Source organism: Chiloscyllium punctatum, chromosome 45, assembly GCF_047496795.1.
Source record: "Chiloscyllium punctatum isolate Juve2018m chromosome 45, sChiPun1.3, whole genome shotgun sequence".
In the NCBI taxonomy this organism is placed as follows: domain Eukaryota; kingdom Metazoa; phylum Chordata; class Chondrichthyes; order Orectolobiformes; family Hemiscylliidae; genus Chiloscyllium; species Chiloscyllium punctatum.
This window is the reverse complement of record NC_092783.1, coordinates 24,922,555-24,941,876: the sequence shown is the minus strand read 5'-3', so window position 1 is coordinate 24,941,876 and position 19,322 is coordinate 24,922,555. Positions and strand designations below refer to the sequence as shown.

The following is a 19,322-nucleotide window of genomic DNA, read 5'->3' as shown; positions in this document are numbered from 1 at the left end:
ACTGTTCATGGCGATGACACTGAACGGAAAGGGGCTGAAGAGAAGAGTTTTAGTTTTCCCAGCTTTGAGTGGAAAACAACTATAGATCACTGCAGACTGCATGTCTGATAGCACCATTCATGACTCCTTAGATAATGAAACAGTCTGTGAACAATAACCATTTCCAGGTAAAGATAATCTAACCACTACCCTTGATATTCAAAGGCATTACCATCACTGAGTCCTCCACTATCAACGTCCTGGGGTTACCAATAACCAGAAATTGAACTGGGCTCGACATACTAGTAATGTGGCTACAAGAGCAGGTCAGAGCGTAGGAATACTGTGGAGAGTAACTCACCTCCTGACTCCCCACCACCTCCAAGGCACAAGTCAGGAATACTCCCCACTTACCCTGGGTGGGGGCAGCTCCAACAACACTCAAGAAGCTCGACACCCTCCAGGACAAAGCAGCCCCCATTTGATTGGCCCCACACCCACAAACACCCCCTCCCAGAATGCATTGCAGAAATTCACCAAAGATCATTAGACAGCACCTCCCACGCCCACTTCCCTCCAGCAGGTACAAGGGAACACCAGTCCCTGCAAGTTCCCCTCCAAGCCACTCGCCATCCTGACTGGGAAATATACTGCCGTCCCCCGCCCCGTCGCTGGGTTAAGATCCTGGAACTCCCTCCCTAAGGGCACCGTGGTTGTACCTGCACCCCATTGGCTGCTGTTGTTCAAGATGGCCGTTCACCATCACCAACTCAAGGGTCAACTAATGGTGGGGCAATAAATGCTGGGCCAGCCAGTGACGCTCAAACCTGTGAGGGAATTAAAACTGAAGGCACAGCCAGCAGGAGGATTGTGTTGGACGGTGTAATTGCATGCTCCTGTCATAGACAATAGACAATAGCCAATAGACAATAGATGCAGGAGTAGGCCATTCTGCCCTTCGAGCCTGCACCGCCATTCAATATGATCATGGCTGATCATTCCTAATCAGTATCCTGTTCCAGCCTTATCTCCATACCCCTTGACTCCACTATCTTTAAGAGCTCTATCCAATTCTTTCTTAAATGAATCCAGAGACTGGGCCTCCACTGCCCTCTGGGGCAGAGCATTCCACACAGCCACCACTCTCTGGGTGAAGTAGTTTCTCCTCATCTCTGTCCTAAATGGTCTACCCCGTATTTTTAAGTTGTGTCCTCTGGTTCGGCGCTCACCCATCAGCGGAAATATGTTCCCTCCTGCCAGAGTGTCCAATCCTTTCATAATCCTATACGTTTCAATCAGATCCCCTCTCGGTCTTCTAAACTCAAGGGTATACAAGCCCAGTCGCTTCAGTCTTTCCGTGTAAGGCAATCCTGCCATTCCAGGAATTGACCTCGTGAACCTACGCTGCACTCCCATGTTCAGATAAAGCAGATCATTTCACCAACATCTACTTGACAATGGTCTCTTGGGGTAACTGCATCCCTCATGTTGCTTCAGGGCTATGCAGAGGAGTTATGTAGTTGGGTGCCTGTGTGTGTATCGAAGCGGGCCCTCCTGTTCTGTGCAATGCCAGTCATGCTGCATTTTGAAAGCGGTAGTCACCAGGGAGCTAGCTGTTCCTTCGGGTGATCGGAGGACACCCCCTCCTGGCTCCGCTGGAAGGAGGAACAGGGCACATCCACCCTCGGAGCTTTTATCCTTCGAGCTGTAGTTACCACCAGATCAATTGTAATTGGATCTTCAAATCACTTCTTTGGATGTGGATGTGTGAAAAGGGCAGAAACTGTGATTAAAACACACTTTTTAAATGCAGGCACTGTATACAGTGACAGTGAGAGTGCCAAACAATACTCACTATAACAAGGCAAATCTCCCTCTTGCTCTTTACCTTTCCACTCTCCCCTTCTTCCTCTCCATCCATCGCTCTCTTTCTCTCTCTCTCACACTCACTGTTTATTTCTTCTCTCCTCTGCCTTTCTGTCTTTCTCCTTTTCCTCCATCTTTCTATCCCTTTCACTCTGTTTCCCTCTCTCTGTCCCATCCATTCTCCGTGACTCCCTGTTTTCCACATTGTCTCTCTTTTTTCTATCTGCCTGCATCTCTCTGTTTTCCTTCCCTTCCATTTCTCACTCAATTTTTCTTCCTCTGTCTCCTCTTTATTTCTCCCTCTCTTTTCTCTCTCCCTCCACTCCCTCTCCCTCCATCTTTCTCCTGCCATTCCCCTCTCAACCCACCTCTCTCTTCCCCTTGCATCTTTTTTCTTTATCACCCTCTATTTCTCTTCCCCATCTCTGTTTCTCTCACTCCATCTCTCTCTCTCTCTCTCTCGCCACCATAATCTCTCCATCCCTCCCTCTCTTTCCCCATCTCTGCGTGTTGTTCTCCCAACTGTCTTTTCCCAGGAAACAGTGGACGATAACGTTGCCGTCCTTCTTCTGGGGAACAAGATAGACGATCTTGCTCACCGTCAGGTGCCCACTCCTGAGGGGCAGCGTCTTGCCCAGGTTGGTGCCCGTTGCTGACACTTGGTGCTCCATCGCAGCCAATACTGAGGAACGCATCCTCCCCCCCGTGTTGTCCCATTGCCTCTGTGAGCTCAGTCGGACAGACTCTATCTACACAGGTTCATTAGCACCGGCATCTCACCCACCGTCCACATGCCCGGTTGGCAGCTGATGCCACTCAATGGGAACTGGTTGGAGCTTGCCCAGGACCTGCTGAAGTCAGCCTTCTCTCAACTCCCTGAAGGGGGGCGGGGGGAGATCTCGTTCACTACACTTGGAATGTTTGTGGCACAGGGAGCACCCATCCAGCCAACCAATGACAGAGCCGAATTTGTCTCTCGTCACACTAACCCCAGTGAGCTCAGTGACCCCTCACCTTTATCGCATCATGGATGACAGAGCAGCTTCAGTAACAGTGCACACACTGATGGCGTGGTTCCTAATGGCTGTCTCTAAGAGGTCTGGCATCATGACTCATAGTGCGAAAGACTCAGCTTCGATTCCCGCCTCAGGCGACTGACTGTGTGGAGTTTGCACATTCTCCCCGTGTCTGCGTGGGTTTCCTCCGGGTGCTCCGGTTTCCTCCCACAGTCCAAAGATGTCAGGGTGGATTGGCCGTGCTAAAGTGCCCATAGTGTCCAGGGATGTGCAGGTTAGGGTGGATTGGCCTTGCTAAATGCAGTGATACAGGAATAGGGTGCGGTGAAGGTGGGTCTAGATGGGATACTCTTCAGAGGGTCAGTGTGGATATGATGGACTGAATGGCCTGCTTCCACACAGTAGTTCCATACACAGTGACTGTGAGCAATGAGCTGCTCTCACTTCCTCCTCGTCTCCGTCCCTCTCTCTAGGAATACAACATCGTGTTCTATGAGTGTAGTGCCTATACAGGTCATAACATTAGCACAGCCATGCTGCACCTCACAAAGTAAGTACAGCATTCCCACACGGCAGATCCTCTCTACTTTTCATCTGATGTCTCCCTGTGCTGCTCTGATCTACTTGTCCATGCTGCCCGACTCTGTATATGTGTACACCGTCACTCTGACTGTCTGTCTGTGTGTACCCCCTCTCTCTGTCTGTCTGTGTGTACCCCCTCTCTCTGTCTGTCTGTGTGTACCCCCTCTCTCTGTCTCTCTGTGTGTACCCCCTCACTCTGTCTGTCTGTGTGTACCCCCTCTCTCTGTCTCTCTGTGTGTACACCCTCGCTCTGTCTCTCTGTGTGTACCCCCTCTCACTGTCTGTCTGTGTGTACCCCCTCTCTCTGTCAGTCTGTGTGTACCCCCTCTCTCTGTCTCTCTGTGTGTACCCCCTCGCTCTGTCTCTCTGTGTGTACCCCCTCTCTCTGTCTCTCTGTGTGTACCCCCTCGCTCTGTCTCTCTGTGTGTACCCCCTCTCTCTGTCTGTCTGTGTGTACCCCCTCTCTCTGTCTGTCTGTGTGTACCCCTTCGCTCTGTCTCTCTGTGTGTACCCCCTCGTCTGTCTCTCTGTGTGTACCCCCTCTCTCTGTCTCTCTGTATGTACCCCCTCGCTCTGTCTCTCTGTGTGTACCCCCTCTCTCTGTCTGTCTGTGTGTACCCCCTCGCTCTGTCTCTCTGTGTGTACCCCCTCTCTCTGTCTGTCTGTGTGTACCCCCTCGCTCTGTCTCTCTGTGTGTACCCCCTCTCTCTGTCTCTCTGTGTGTACCCCCTCGCTCTGTCTGTCTTTGTGTACACCCTCGCTCTGTCTGTCTTTGTGTACCCCCTCTCTCTGTCTCTCTGTGTGTACCCCCTCTCTCTGTCTCTCTGTGTGTACCCCCTCTCTCTGTCTGTCTGTGTGTACCCCCTCGCTCTGTCTCTCTGTGTGTACCCCCTCTCTCTGTCTCTCTGTGTGTACCCCCTCTCTCTGTCTGTCTGTGTGTACCCCCTCTCTCTGTCTCTCTGTGTGTACCCCCTCGCTCTGTCTCTCTGTGTGTACCCCCTCGCTCTGTCTCTCTGTGTGTACCCCCTCGCTCTGTCTGTCTTTGTGTACCCCCTCCATCTGTCTCTCTTTGTGTACCCCCTCTCTCTGTCTCTCTGTGTGTACCCCCTCTCTCTGTCTCTCTTTGTGTACCCCCTCTCTCTGTCTCTCTGTGTGTACCCACTCGCTCTGTCTCTCTGTGTGTACCCCCTCTCTCTTTCTCTCTGTGTGTACCCCCTCTCTCTGTCTCTCTGTGTGTACCCCCTCGCTCTGTCTCTCTGTGTGTTCCCCCTCGCTCTGTCTGTCTTTGTGTACCCCCTCGCTCTGTCTCTCTGTGTGTTCCCCCTCGCTCTGTCTGTCTTTGTGTACCCCCTCTCTCTGTCTCTCTGTGTGTACCCCCTCTCTCTGTCTCTCTGTGTGTACCCCCTCGCTCTGTCTCACTGTGTGTACCCCCTCACTCTGTCTCTCTGTGTGTACCCCCTCACTCTGTCTCACTGTGTGTACCCCCTCTCTCTGTCTCTCTGTGTGTACCCCCTCATCTGTCTCACTGTGTGTACCCCCTCTCTCTGTGTGTACCCCCTCATCTGTCTCACTGTGTGTACCCCCTCTCTCTGTCTCTCTGTGTGTACCCCCTCGCTCTGTCTCTCTGTGTGTTCCCCCTCGCTCTGTCTCTCTGTGTGTACCCCCTCTCTCTGTCTCTCTGTGTGTACCCCCTCATCTGTCTCACTGTGTGTACCCCCTCTCTCTGTGTGTACCCCCTCTCTCTGTCTCTCTGTGTGTACCCCCTCTCTCTGTCTCACTGTGTGTACCCCCTCTCTCTGTCTCTCTGTGTGTACCCCCTCATCTGTCTCACTGTGTGTACCCCCTCTCTCTGTGTGTACCCCCTCGCTCTGTCTCTCTGTGTGTACCCCCTCTCTCTGTCTCTCTGTGTGTACCCCCTCGCTCTGTCTCTCTGTGTGTTCCCCCTCGCTCTGTCTGTCTTTGTGTACCCCCTCGCTCTGTCTCTCTGTGTGTTCGCCCTCTCTCTGTCTGTCTGTGTGTACCCCCTCGCTCTGTCTCTCTGTGTGTACCCCCTCGTCTGTCTCTCTGTGTGTACCGCCTCTCTCTGTCTCTCTGTGTGTACCCCCTCGCTCTGTCTCTCTGTGTGTACCCCCTCTCTCTGTCTGTCTGTGTGTACCCCCTCGCTCTGTCTCTCTGTGTGTACCCCCTCGCTCTGTCTGTCTTTGTGTACCCCCTCTCTCTGTCTCTCTGTGTGTACCCCCTCGCTCTGTCTCTCTGTGTGTACCCCCTCGCTCTGTCTCTCTGTGTGTACCCCCTCTCTCTGTCTCTCTGTGTGTATCCCCTCGCTCTGTCTCTCTGTGTGTACCCCCTCTCTCTGTCTCTCTGTGTGTACCCCCTCGCTCTGTCTGTCTTTGTGTACCCCCTCGCTCTGTCTCTCTGTGTGTACCCCCTCTCTCTGTCTCTCTGTGTGTACCCCCTCTCTCTGTCTCTCTGTGTGTTCCCCCTCGCTCTGTCTCTCTGTGTGTACCCCCTCTCTCTGTCTCTCTGTGTGTACCCCCTCTCTCTGTCTCTCTGTGTGTACCCCCTCGCTCTGTCTCTCTGTGTGTACCCCCTCTCTCTGTCTGTCTGTGTGTACCCCCTCGCTCTGTCTCTCTGTGTGTTCCCCCTCGCTCTGTCTGTCTTTGTGTACCCCCTCGCTCTGTCTCTCTGTGTGTTCCCCCTCTCTCTGTCTGTCTGTGTGTACCCCCTCGCTCTGTCTCTCTGTGTGTACCCCCTCGTCTGTCTCTCTGTGTGTACCGCCTCTCTCTGTCTCTCTGTGTGTACCCCCTCTCTCTGTCTCTCTGTGTGTACCCCCTCTCTCTGTCTGTCTGTGTGTACCCCCTCGCTCTGTCTCTCTGTGTGTACCCCCTCTCTCTGTCTGTCTGTGTGTACCCCCTCTCTCTGACTGTCTGTGTGTACCCCCTCTCTCTGTCTCTCTGTGTGTACCCCCTCTCTCTGTCTCTCTGTGTGTAGCCCCTCGCTCTGTCTCTCTGTGTGTACCCCCTCTCTCTGTCTGTCTTTGTGTACCCCCTCGCTCTGTCTCTCTTTGTGTACCCCCTCTCTCTGTCTCTCTGTGTGTACCCCCTCTCTCTGTCTCTCTGTGTGTACCCCCTCTCTCTGTCTGTCTGTGTGTACCCACTCGCTCTGTCTCTCTGTGTATACCCCCTCGCTCTGTCTCTCTGTGTGTACCCCCTCTCTCTGTCTCTCTGTGTGTACCCCCTCTCTCTGTCTGTCTGTGTGTTCCCCCTCGCTCTGTCTGTCTTTGTGTACCCCCTCGCTCTGTCTCTCTGTGTGTTCCCCCTCGCTCTGTCTCTCTTTGTGTACCCCCTCTCTCTGTCTCTCTGTGTGTACCCCCTCTCTCTGTCTCTCTGTGTGTACCCCCTCTCTCTGTCTCTCTGTGTGTACACCCTCTCTCTGTCTCACTGTGTGTAACCCCTCTCTCTGTCTCTCTGTGTGTACCCCCTCATCTGTCTCACTGTGTGTACCCCCGATCTCTGTGTGTACCCCCTCATCTGTCTCACTGTGTGTACCCCCTCTCTCTGTCTCTCTGTGTGTACCCCCTCGCTCTGTCTCTCTGTGTGTACCCCCTCTCTCTGTCTCTCTGTGTGTACTCCCTCGCTCTGTCTCTCTGTGTGAACCCCCTCTCTCTGTCTCTGTGTGTGTACCCCCTCATCTGTCTCTCTGTGTGTACCCCCTCTCTCTGTCTGTCTGTGTGTACCCCCACACTCTGTCTTTCTGTGTGTACCCCCTCGCTCTGTCTCTCTGTGTGTACCCCCTCTCTCTGTCTGTCTGTGTGTACCCCCTCGCTCTGTCTCTCTGTGTGTACCCCCTCGCTCTGTCTTTCTGTGTGTACCCCCTCTCTCTGCCTCTCTGTGTGTACCCCCTCGCTCTGTCTCTCTGTGTGTACCCCCTCGCTCTGCCTCTCTGTGTGTACCCCCTCTCTCTGCCTCTCTGTGTGTACCCCCTCGCTCTGTCTCTCTGTGTGTACCCCCTCTCTCTGTCTGTCTGTGTGTACCCCCTCTCTCTGCCTCTCTGTGTGTACCCCCTCTCTCTGCCTCTCTGTGTGTACCGCCTCTCTCTGTCTCTCTGTGTGTACCCCCTCGCTCTGCCTCTCTGTGTGTACCCCCTCACTCTGTCAGTCTGTGTGTACCCCCTCTCTCTGTCTCTCTGTGTGTACCCCCTCACTCTGTCAGTCTGTGTGTACCCCCTCTCTCTGTCTCTCTGTGTGTACCCCCTCTCTCTGTGTGTACCCCCTCTCTCTGTCTCTCTGTGTGTACCCCCTCGCTCTGTCTCTCTGTGTGTACCCCCTCTCTCTGTCTCTCTGTGTGTACCCCCTCTCTCTGTCTGTCTGTGTGTACCCCCTCTCTCTGCCTCTCTGTGTGTACCCCCTCGCTCTGTCTCTCTGTGTGTACCCCCTCTCTCTGTCTCTCTCTGTGTACCCCCTCGCTCTGTCTCTCTGTGTGTACCCCCTCTCTCTGTCTCTCTGTGTGTACCCCCTCTCTCTGTCTGTCTGTGTGTACCCCCTCTCTCTGTGTGTACCCCCTCTCTCTGTCTCTCTGTGTGTACCCCCTCTCTCTGTCTGTCTGTGTGTACCCCCTCTCTCTGCCTCTCTGTGTGTACCCCCTCGCTCTGTCTCTCTGTGTGTACCCCCTCTCTCTGTCTCTCTGTGTGTACCCCCTCGCTCTGTCTCTCTGTGTGTACCCCCTCTCTCTGTCTCTCTGTGTGTACCCCCTCTCTCTGTCTGTCTGTGTGTACCCCCTCTCTCTGTGTGTACCCCCTCTCTCTGCCTCTCTGTGTGTACCCCCTCTCTCTGTCTGTCTGTGTGTACCCCCTCTCTCTGTCTCTCTGTGTGCACCCCCTCTCTCTGTCTGTCTGTGTGTACCCCCTCTCTCTGTGTGTACCCCCTCTCTCTGTCTCTCTGTGTGTACCCCCTCTCTCTGTCTCTCTGTGTGTACCCCCTCGCTCTGTCTCTCTGTGTGTACCCCCTCTCTCTGTCTGTCTGTGTGTACCCCCTCTCTCTGTCTGTCTGTGTGTACCCCTTCGCTCTGTCTCTCTGTGTGTACCCCCTCGTCTGTCTCTCTGTGTGTACCCCCTCTCTCTGTCTCTCTGTATGTACCCCCTCGCTCTGTCTCTCTGTGTGTACCCCCTCTCTCTGTCTGTCTGTGTGTACCCCCTCGCTCTGTCTCTCTGTGTGTACCCCCTCTCTCTGTCTGTCTGTGTGTACCCCCTCGCTCTGTCTCTCTGTGTGTACCCCCTCTCTCTGTCTCTCTGTGTGTACCCCCTCGCTCTGTCTGTCTTTGTGTACACCCTCGCTCTGTCTGTCTTTGTGTACCCCCTCTCTCTGTCCCTCTGTGTGTACCCCCTCTCTCTGTCTCTCTGTGTGTACCCCCTCTCTCTGTCTGTCTGTGTGTACCCCCTCGCTCTGTCTCTCTGTGTGTACCCCCTCTCTCTGTCTCTCTGTGTGTACCCCCTCTCTCTGTCTGTCTGTGTGTACCCCCTCTCTCTGTCTCTCTGTGTGTACCCCCTCGCTCTGTCTCTCTGTGTGTACCCCCTCGCTCTGTCTGTCTTTGTGTACCCCCTCCATCTGTCTCTCTTTGTGTACCCCCTCTCTCTGTCTCTCTGTGTGTACCCCCTCTCTCTGTCTCTCTTTGTGTACCCCCTCTCTCTGTCTCTCTTTGTGTACCCCCTCTCTCTGTCTCTCTGTGTGTACCCACTCGCTCTGTCTCTCTGTGTGTACCCCCTCTCTCTTTCTCTCTGTGTGTACCCCCTCTCTCTGTCTCTCTGTGTGTACCCCCTCGCTCTGTCTCTCTGTGTGTTCCCCCTCGCTCTGTCTGTCTTTGTGTACCCCCTCGCTCTGTCTCTCTGTGTGTTCCCCCTCGCTCTGTCTGTCTTTGTGTACCCCCTCTCTCTGTCTCTCTGTGTGTACCCCCTCTCTCTGTCTCTCTGTGTGTACCCCCTCGCTCTGTCTCACTGTGTGTACCCCCTCACTCTGTCTCTCTGTGTGTACCCCCTCACTCTGTCTCACTGTGTGTACCCCCTCTCTCTGTCTCTCTGTGTGTACCCCCTCATCTGTCTCACTGTGTGTACCCCCTCTCTCTGTGTGTACCCCCTCATCTGTCTCACTGTGTGTACCCCCTCTCTCTGTCTCTCTGTGTGTACCCCCTCGCTCTGTCTCTCTGTGTGTTCCCCCTCGCTCTGTCTCTCTGTGTGTACCCCCTCTCTCTGTCTCTCTGTGTGTACCCCCTCATCTGTCTCACTGTGTGTACCCCCTCTCTCTGTGTGTACCCCCTCTCTCTGTCTCTCTGTGTGTACCCCCTCTCTCTGTCTCACTGTGTGTACCCCCTCTCTCTGTCTCTCTGTGTGTACCCCCTCATCTGTCTCACTGTGTGTACCCCCTCTCTCTGTGTGTACCCCATCGCTCTGTCTCTCTGTGTGTACCCCCTCTCTCTGTCTCTCTGTGTGTACCCCCTCGCTCTGTCTCTCTGTGTGTTCCCCCTCGCTCTGTCTGTCTTTGTGTAAACCCTCGCTCTGTCTCTCTGTGTGTTCGCCCTCTCTCTGTCTGTCTGTGTGTACCCCCTCGCTCTGTCTCTCTGTGTGTACCCCCTCGTCTGTCTCTCTGTGTGTACCGCCTCTCTCTGTCTCTCTGTGTGTACCCCCTCGCTCTGTCTCTCTGTGTGTACCCCCTCTCTCTGTCTGTCTGTGTGTACCCCCTCGCTCTGTCTCTCTGTGTGTACCCCCTCGCTCTGTCTGTCTTTGTGTACCCCCTCTCTCTGTCTCTCTGTGTGTACCCCCTCTCTCTGTCTCTCTGTGTGTACCCCCTCGCTCTGTCTCTCTGTGTGTACCCCCTCGCTCTGTCTCTCTGTGTGTACCCCCTCTCTCTGTCTCTCTGTGTGTATCCCCTCGCTCTGTCTCTCTGTGTGTACCCCCTCTCTCTGTCTCTCTGTGTGTACCCCCTCGCTCTGTCTGTCTTTGTGTACCCCCTCGCTCTGTCTCTCTGTGTGTACCCCCTCTCTCTGTCTCTCTGTGTGTACCCCCTCTCTCTGTCTCTCTGTGTGTTCCCCCTCGCTCTGTCTCTCTGTGTGTACCCCCTCTCTCTGTCTCTCTGTGTGTACCCCCTCTCTCTGTCTCTCTGTGTGTACCCCCTCGCTCTGTCTCTCTGTGTGTACCCCCTCTCTCTGTCTGTCTGTGTGTACCCCCTCGCTCTGTCTCTCTGTGTGTTCCCCCTCGCTCTGTCTGTCTTTGTGTACCCCCTCGCTCTGTCTCTCTGTGTGTTCCCCCTCTCTCTGTCTGTCTGTGTGTACCCCCTCGCTCTGTCTCTCTGTGTGTACCCCCTCGTCTGTCTCTCTGTGTGTACCGCCTCTCTCTGTCTCTCTGTGTGTACCCCCTCTCTCTGTCTCTCTGTGTGTACCCCCTCTCTCTGTCTGTCTGTGTGTACCCCCTCGCTCTGTCTCTCTGTGTGTACCCCCTCTCTCTGTCTGTCTGTGTGTACCCCCTCTCTCTGACTGACTGTGTGTACCCCCTCTCTCTGTCTCTCTGTGTGTACCCCCTCTCTCTGTCTCTCTGTGTGTAGCCCCTCGCTCTGTCTCTCTGTGTGTACCCCCTCTCTCTGTCTGTCTTTGTGTACCCCCTCGCTCTGTCTCTCTGTGTGTACCCCCTCTCTCTGTCTGTCTGTGTGTACCCCCTCGCTCTGTCTCTCTGTGTGTTCCCCCTCGCTCTGTCTGTCTTTGTGTACCCCCTCTCTCTGTCTCTCTGTGTGTACCCCCTCTCTCTGTCTCTCTGTGTGTACCCCCTCTCTCTGTCTGTCTGTGTGTACCCACTCGCTCTGTCTCTCTGTGTGTACCCCCTCGCTCTGTCTCTCTGTGTGTACCCCCTCTCTCTGTCTCTCTGTGTGTACCCCCTCTCTCTGTCTGTCTGTGTGTTCCCCCTCGCTCTGTCTGTCTTTGTGTACCCCCTCGCTCTGTCTCTCTGTGTGTTCCCCCTCGCTCTGTCTCTCTTTGTGTACCCCCTCTCTCTGTCTCTCTGTGTGTACCCCCTCTCTCTGTCTCTCTGTGTGTACCCCCTCTCTCTGTCTCTCTGTGTGTACACCCTCTCTCTGTCTCACTGTGTGTAACCCCTCTCTCTGTCTCTCTGTGTGTACCCCCTCATCTGTCTCACTGTGTGTACCCCCGATCTCTGTGTGTACCCCCTCATCTGTCTCACTGTGTGTACCCCCTCTCTCTGTCTCTCTGTGTGTACCCCCTCGCTCTGTCTCTCTGTGTGTACCCCCTCTCTCTGTCTCTCTGTGTGTACCCCCTCTCTCTGTCTCTCTGTGTGTACTCCCTCGCTCTGTCTCTCTGTGTGAACCCCCTCTCTCTGTCTCTGTGTGTGTACCCCCTCATCTGTCTCTCTGTGTGTACCCCCTCTCTCTGTCTGTCTGTGTGTACCCCCACACTCTGTCTTTCTGTGTGTACCCCCTCGCTCTGTCTCTCTGTGTGTACCCCCTCTCTCTGTCTGTCTGTGTGTACCCCCTCGCTCTGTCTCTCTGTGTGTACCCCCTCGCTCTGTCTTTCTGTGTGTACCCCCTCTCTCTGCCTCTCTGTGTGTACCCCCTCGCTCTGTCTCTCTGTGTGTACCCCCTCGCTCTGCCTCTCTGTGTGTACCCCCTCTCTCTGCCTCTCTGTGTGTACCCCCTCGCTCTGTCTCTCTGTGTGTACCCCCTCTCTCTGTCTGTCTGTGTGTACCCCCTCTCTCTGCCTCTCTGTGTGTACCCCCTCTCTCTGCCTCTCTGTGTGTACCGCCTCTCTCTGTCTCTCTGTGTGTACCCCCTCGCTCTGCCTCTCTGTGTGTACCCCCTCACTCTGTCAGTCTGTGTGTACCCCCTCTCTCTGTCTCTCTGTGTGTACCCCCTCACTCTGTCAGTCTGTGTGTACCCCCTCTCTCTGTCTCTCTGTGTGTACCCCCTCTCTCTGTGTGTACCCCCTCTCTCTGTCTCTCTGTGTGTACCCCCTCGCTCTGTCTCTCTGTGTGTACCCCCTCTCTCTGTCTCTCTGTGTGTACCCCCTCTCTCTGTCTGTCTGTGTGTACCCTCTCTCTCTGCCTCTCTGTGTGTACCCCCTCGCTCTGTCTCTCTGTGTGTACCCCCTCTCTCTGTCTCTCTCTGTGTACCCCCTCGCTCTGTCTCTCTGTGTGTACCCCCTCTCTCTGTCTCTCTGTGTGTACCCCCTCTCTCTGTCTGTCTGTGTGTACCCCCTCTCTCTGTGTGTACCCCCTCTCTCTGTCTCTCTGTGTGTACCCCCTCTCTCTGTCTGTCTGTGTGTACCCCCTCTCTCTGCCTCTCTGTGTGTACCCCCTCGCTCTGTCTCTCTGTGTGTACCCCCTCTCTCTGTCTCTCTGTGTGTACCCCCTCGCTCTGTCTCTCTGTGTGTACCCCCTCTCTCTGTCTCTCTGTGTGTACCCCCTCTCTCTGTCTGTCTGTGTGTACCCCCTCTCTCTGTGTGTACCCCCTCTCTCTGCCTCTCTGTGTGTACCCCCTCTCTCTGTCTGTCTGTGTGTACCCCCTCTCTCTGTCTCTCTGTGTGCACCCCCTCTCTCTGTCTGTCTGTGTGTACCCCCTCTCTCTGTGTGTACCCCCTCTCTCTGTCTCTCTGTGTGTACCCCCTCTCTCTGTCTCTCTGTGTGTACCCCCTCGCTCTGTCTCTCTGTGTGTACCCCCTCGCTCTGTCTCTCTGTGTGTACCCCCTCTCTCTGCCTCTCAGTGTGTACCCCCTCGCTCTGTCTCTCTGTGTGTACCCCCTCTCTCTGTCTCTCTGTGTGTACCCCCTCACTCTGTCTCTCTGTGTGTACCCCCTCTCTCTGTCTGTCTGTGTGTACCCCCTCTCTCTTTCTGTCTGTGTGTACCCCCTCGCTCTGTCTCTCTGTGTGTACCCCCTCACTCTGTCTCTCTGTGTGTACCCCCTCTCTCTGTCTGTCTGTGTGTACCCCCTCTCTCTGTCTCTCTGTGTGTACCCCCTCACTCTGTCTCTCTGTGTGTACCCCCTCTCTCTGTCTGTCTGTGTGTACCCCCTCGCTCTGCCTCTCTGTGTGTACCCCCTCTCTCTGTCTCTATGTGTGTACCCCCTCTCTCTGTCTCTCTGTGTGTACCCCCTCATCTGTCTCACTGTGTGTACCCCCTCTCTCTGTGTGTACCCCCTCATCTGTCTCACTGTGTGTACCCCCTCTCTCTGTCTCTCTGTGTGTACCCCCTCGCTCTGTCTGTCTTTGTGTACCCCCTCGCTCTGTCTCTCTGTGTGTACCCCCTCTCTCTGTCTCTCTGTGTGTACCCCCTCTCTCTGTCTCTCTGTGTGTTCCCCCTCGCTCTGTCTCTCTGTGTGTACCCCCTCTCTCTGTCTCTCTGTGTGTACCCCCTCTCTCTGTCTCTCTGTGTGTACCCCCTCATCTGTCTCACTGTGTGTACCCCCTCTCTCTGTGTGTACCCCCTCATCTGTCTCACTGTGTGTACCCCCTCTCTCTGTCTCTCTGTGTGTTCCCCCTCGCTCTGTCTCTCTGTGTGTACCCCCTCTCTCTGTCTCTCTGTGTGTACCCCCTCATCTGTCTCACTGTGTGTACCCCCTCTCTCTGTGTGTACCCCCTCTCTCTGTCTCTCTGTGTGTACCCCCTCTCTCTGTCTCACTGTGTGTACCCCCTCTCTCTGTCTCTCTGTGTGTACCCCCTCATCTGTCTCACTGTGTGTACCCCCTCTCTCTGTGTGTACCCCCTCGCTCTGTCTCTCTGTGTGTACCCCCTCTCTCTGTCTCTCTGTGTGTACCCCCTCGCTCTGTCTCTCTGTGTGTTCCCCCTCGCTCTGTCTGTCTTTGTGTACCCCCTCGCTCTGTCTCTCTGTGTGTTCCCCCTCTCTCTGTCTGTCTGTGTGTACCCCTTCGCTCTGTCTCTCTGTGTGTACCCCCTCGTCTGTCTCTCTGTGTGTACCGCCTCTCTCTGTCTCTCTGTGTGTACCCCCTCGCTCTGTCTCTCTGTGTGCACCCCCTCGCTCTGTCTCTCTGTGTGTACCCCCTCTCTCTGTCTGTCTGTGTGTACCCCCTCGCTCTGTCTCTCTGTGTGTACCCCCTCGCTCTGTCTCTCTGTGTGTACCCCCTCGCTCTGTCTGTCTTTGTGTACCCCCTCGCTCTGTCTCTCTGTGTGTACCCCCTCTCTCTGTCAGTCTGTGTGTACCCCCTCTCTCTGTCTCTCTGTGTGTACCCCCTCTCTCTGTCTCTCTGTGTGTACCCCCTCTCTCTTACTGTCTGTGTGAACCCCGTCGCTCTGTCTCTCTGTGTGTACCCCCTCTCTCTGTCTCTCTGTGTGTACCCCCTCTCTCTGTCTGTCTGTGTGTACCCCCTCTCTCTGTCTCTCTGTGTGTACCCCCTCTCTCTGTCTCTCTGTGTGTTGCCCCTCGCTCTGTCTCTCTGTGTGTACCCCCTCTCTCTGTCTGTCTTTGTGTACCCCCTCGCTCTGTCTCTCTTTGTGTACCCCCTCTCTCTGTCTCTCTGTGTGTACCCCCTCTCTCTGTCTGTCTGTGTGTACCCACTCGCTCTGTCTCTCTGTGTGTACCCCCTCGCTCTGTCAGTCTGTGTGTACCCCCTCTCTCTGTCTGTCTGTGTGTTCCCCCTCGCTCTGTCTGTCTTTGTGTACCCCCTCGCTCTGTCTCTCTGTGTGTTCCCCCTCGCTCTGTCTCTCTTTGTGTACCCCCTCTCTCTGTCTCTCTGTGTGTACCCCCTCTCTCTGTCTCTCTGTGTGTACACCCTCTCTCTGTCTCACTGTGTGTACCCCCTCTCTCTGTCTCTCTGTGTGTACCCCCTCATCTGTCTCACTGTGTGTACCCCCGATCTCTGTGTGTACCCCCTCATCTGTCTCACTGTGTGTACCCCCTCTCTCTGTCTCTCTGTGTGTACCCCCTCGCTCTGTCTCTCTGTGTGTACCCCCTCTCTCTGTCTGTCTGTGTGTACCCCCTCGCTCTGTCTCTCTGTGTGTACCCCCTCTCTCTGTCTCTCTGTGTGTACCCCCTCGCTCTGTCTCTCTGTGTGTACTCCCTCGCTCTGTCTCTCTGTGTGTACCCCCTCTCTCTGTCTCTCTGTGTGTACCCCCTCTCTCTGTCTCTCTGTGTGTACCCCCTCTCTCTGTCTCTCTGTGTGCACCCCCTCTCTCTGTCTGTCTGTGTGTACCCCCTCTCTCTGTGTGTACCCCCTCTCTCTGTCTCTCTGTGTGTACCCCCTCGCTCTGTCTCTCTGTGTGTACCCCCTCTCTCTGCCTCTCTGTGTGTACCCCCTCGCTCTGTCTCTCTGTGTGTACCCCCTCTCTCTGTCTCTCTGTGTGTACCCCCTCACTCTGTCACTCTGTGTGTACCCCCTCACTCTGTCTCTCTGTGTGGACCCCCTCTCTCTGTCTCTCTGTGTGTACCCCCTCACTCTGTCTCTCTGTGTGTACCCCCTCTCTCTGTCTGTCTGTGTGTACCCCCTCTCTCTGTCTCTCTGTGTGTACCCCCTCACTCTGTCTCTCTGTGTGTACCCCCTCTCTCTGTCTGTCTGTGTGTACCCCCTCGCTCTGCCTCTCAGTGTGTACCCCCTCTCTCTGTCTCTCTGTGTGTACCCCCTCGCTCTGTCTCTCTGTCTCTCTGTGTGTACCCCCTTGCTCTGTCTCTCTGTGTGTACCCCCTCTCTCTGTCTCTCTGTGTGTACCCCCTCGCTCTGTCTCTCTGTGTGTACCCCCTCTCTCTGTCTCTCTGTGTGTACCCCCTTGCTCTGTCTCTCTGTGTGTACCCCCTCTCTCTGTCTCTCTGTGTGTACCCCCTCTCTCTGTCTGTCTGTGTGTACCCCCTCTCTCTGTCTCTCTGTGTGTACCCCCTCATCTGTCTGTCTGTGTGTACCCCCTCTCTCTGTCTCTCTGTGTGTACCCCCTCACTCTGTCTCTCTGTGTGTATCCCCTCATCTGTCTGTCTGTGTGTACCCCCTCGCTCTGTCTCTCTGTGTGTACCCCCTCACTCTGTCTCTCTGTGTGTGTACCCCCTCTCTCTGTCTCTCTGTGTGTACCCCCTCTCTCTGTCTCTCTGTGTGTACCCCCTCTCTCTGTCTCTCTGTGTGTACCCCCTTGCTCTGTCTCTCTGTGTGTACCCCCTCTCTCTGTCTCTCTGTGTGTACCCCCTCTCTCTGCCTCTCTGTGTGTAGCCCCTCTCTCTGTCTCTCTGTGTGTACCCCCTCGCTCTGTCTCTCTGTGTGTACCCCCTCTCTCTGTCTCTCTGTGTGTACCCCCTCGCTCTGTCTCTCTGTGTGTACCCCCTCTCTCTGTCTCTCTGTGTGTACCCCCACTCTCTGTCTCTCTGTGTGTACCCCCCCTCTCTGTCTGTCTGTGTGTACCCCCTCTGTCTGTCTGTCTGTGTGTACCCCCTCTCTCTGTCTCTCTGTGTGTACCCCCTCTCTCTGTCTGTCTGTGTATATCCCCTCTCTCTGTCTCTCTGTCTCTCTGTGTGTACCCCCTTGCTCTGTCTCTCTGTGTGTACCCCCTCTCTCTGTCTCTCTGTGTGTACCCCCTCTCTCTGTCTCTCTGTGTGTACCCCCTCGCTCTGTCTCTCTGTGTGTACCCCCTCTCTCTGTCTCTCTGTGTGTACCCCCTTGCTCTGTCTCTCTGTGTGTACCCCCTCTCTCTGTCTCTCTGTGTGTACCCCCTCTCTCTGTCTGTCTGTGTGTACCCCCTCTCTCTGTCTCTCTGTGTGTACCCCCTCATCTGTCTGTCTGTGTGTACCCCCTCTCTCTGTCTCTCTGTGTGTATCCCCTCGCTCTGTCTCTCTGTGTGTATCCCCTCGCTCTGTCTCTGTGTGTGTACCCCCTCGCTCTGTCTCTCTGTGTGTGTACCCCCTTGCTCTGTCTCTCTGTGTGTACCCCCTCTCTCTGTCTCTCTGTGTGTACCCCCTTGCTCTGTCTCTCTGTGTGTACCCCCTCTCTCTGTCTCTCTGTGTGTACCCCCTTGCTCTGTCTCTCTGTGTGTACCCCCTCACTCTGCCTCTCTGTGTGTAGCCCCTCTCTCTGTCTCTCTGTGTGTACCCCCTCGCTCTGTCTCTCTGTGTGTACCCCCTCGCTCTGTCTCTCTGTGTGTACCCCCTCTCTCTGCCTCTCTGTGTGTACCCCCACTCTCTGTCTCTCTGTGTGTACCCCCTCGCTCTGTCTCTCTGTGTGTACCCCCTCTCTCTGCCTCTCTGTGTGTACCCCCTCTCTCTGCATCGCTGTGTGTACCCCCTCGCTCTGTCTCTCCGTGTGTACCCCCTCTCTCTGTCTGTCTGTGTGTACCCCCTCTCTCTGCCTCTGTGTGTGTACCCCCTCTCTCTGCCTCTCGGTGTGTACCCCCTCTCTCTGTCTCTCTGTGTGTACCCCCTCGCTCTGCCTGTCTGTGTGTACCCCCTCACTCTGTCAGTCTGTGAGTACCCCCTCTCTCTGTCTCTCTGTGTGTACCCCCTCACTCTGTCAGTCTGTGTGTACCCCCTCTCTCTGTCTGTCTGTGTGTACCCCCTCTCTCTGTGTGTACCCCCTCTCTCTGTCTCTCTGTGTGTACCCCCTCTCTCTGTCTCTCTGTGTGTACCCCCTCTCTCTGTCTCTCTGTGTGTACCCCCTCATCTGTCTCACTGTGTGTACCCCCTCTCTCTGTGTGTACCCCCTCGCTCTGTCTCTCTGTGTGTACCCCCTCTCTCTGTCTCTCTGTGTGTACCCCCTCGCTCTGTCTCTCTGTGTGTTCCCCCTCGCTCTGTCTGTCTTTGTGTACCCCCTCGCTCTGTCTCTCTGTGTGTTCCCCCTCTCTCTGTCTGTCTGTGTGTACCCCTTCGCTCTGTCTCTCTGTGTGTACCCCCTCGTCTGTCTCTCTGTGTGTACCGCCTCTCTCTGTCTCTCTGTGTGTACCCCCTCGCTCTGTCTCTCTGTGTGCACCCCCTCGCTCTGTCTCTCTGTGTGTACCCCCTCTCTCTGTCTGTCTGTGTGTACCCCCTCGCTCTGTCTCTCTGTGTGTACCCCCTCGCTCTGTCTCTCTGTGTGTACCCCCTCGCTCTGTCTGTCTTTGTGTACCCCCTCGCTCTGTCTCTCTGTGTGTACCCCCTCTCTCTGTCAGTCTGTGTGTACCCCCTCTCTCTGTCTCTCTGTGTGTACCCCCTCTCTCTGTCTCTCTGTGTGTACCCCCTCGCTCTGTCTCTCTGTGTGTACCCCCTCTCTCTGTCTCTCTGTGTGTACCCCCTCTCTCTTACTGTCTGTGTGAACCCCGTCGCTCTGTCTCTCTGTGTGTACCCCCTCTCTCTGTCTCTCTGTGTGTACCCCCTCTCTCTGTCTGTCTGTGTGTACCCCCTCTCTCTGTCTCTCTGTGTGTACCCCCTCTCTCTGTCTCTCTGTGTGTTGCCCCTCGCTCTGTCTCTCTGTGTGTACCCCCTCTCTCTGTCTGTCTTTGTGTACCCCCTCGCTCTGTCTCTCTTTGTGTACCCCCTCTCTCTGTCTCTCTGTGTGTACCCCCTCTCTCTGTCTGTCTGTGTGTACCCACTCGCTCTGTCTCTCTGTGTGTACCCCCTCGCTCTGTCAGTCTGTGTGTACCCCCTCTCTCTGTCTGTCTGTGTGTTCCCCCTCGCTCTGTCTGTCTTTGTGTACCCCCTCGCTCTGTCTCTCTGTGTGTTCCCCCTCGCTCTGTCTCTCTTTGTGTACCCCCTCTCTCTGTCTCTCTGTGTGTACCCCCTCTCTCTGTCTCTCTGTGTGTACACCCTCTCTCTGTCTCACTGTGTGTACCCCCTCTCTCTGTCTCTCTGTGTGTACCCCCTCATCTGTCTCACTGTGTGTACCCCCGATCTCTGTGTGTACCCCCTCATCTGTCTCACTGTGTGTACCCCCT

At 55.3% G+C, this 19,322-nt stretch overlaps 1 protein-coding gene across 1 annotated transcript in view; it reads left to right on the top strand.

Moving 5' to 3' along the window:
* The window catches only part of LOC140467071 (uncharacterized), a 157,434-nt gene that overhangs the window by 92,901 nt on the left and 45,211 nt on the right, over window positions 1-19,322 (top strand). The window contains exons 30-31 of the mRNA XM_072563131.1: window positions 2,382-2,483; window positions 3,335-3,411. Of these exons, the coding sequence (XP_072419232.1) occupies window positions 2,382-2,483; window positions 3,335-3,411 (179 nt within the window). The remainder of the gene's footprint in view (window positions 1-2,381; window positions 2,484-3,334; window positions 3,412-19,322) is intronic.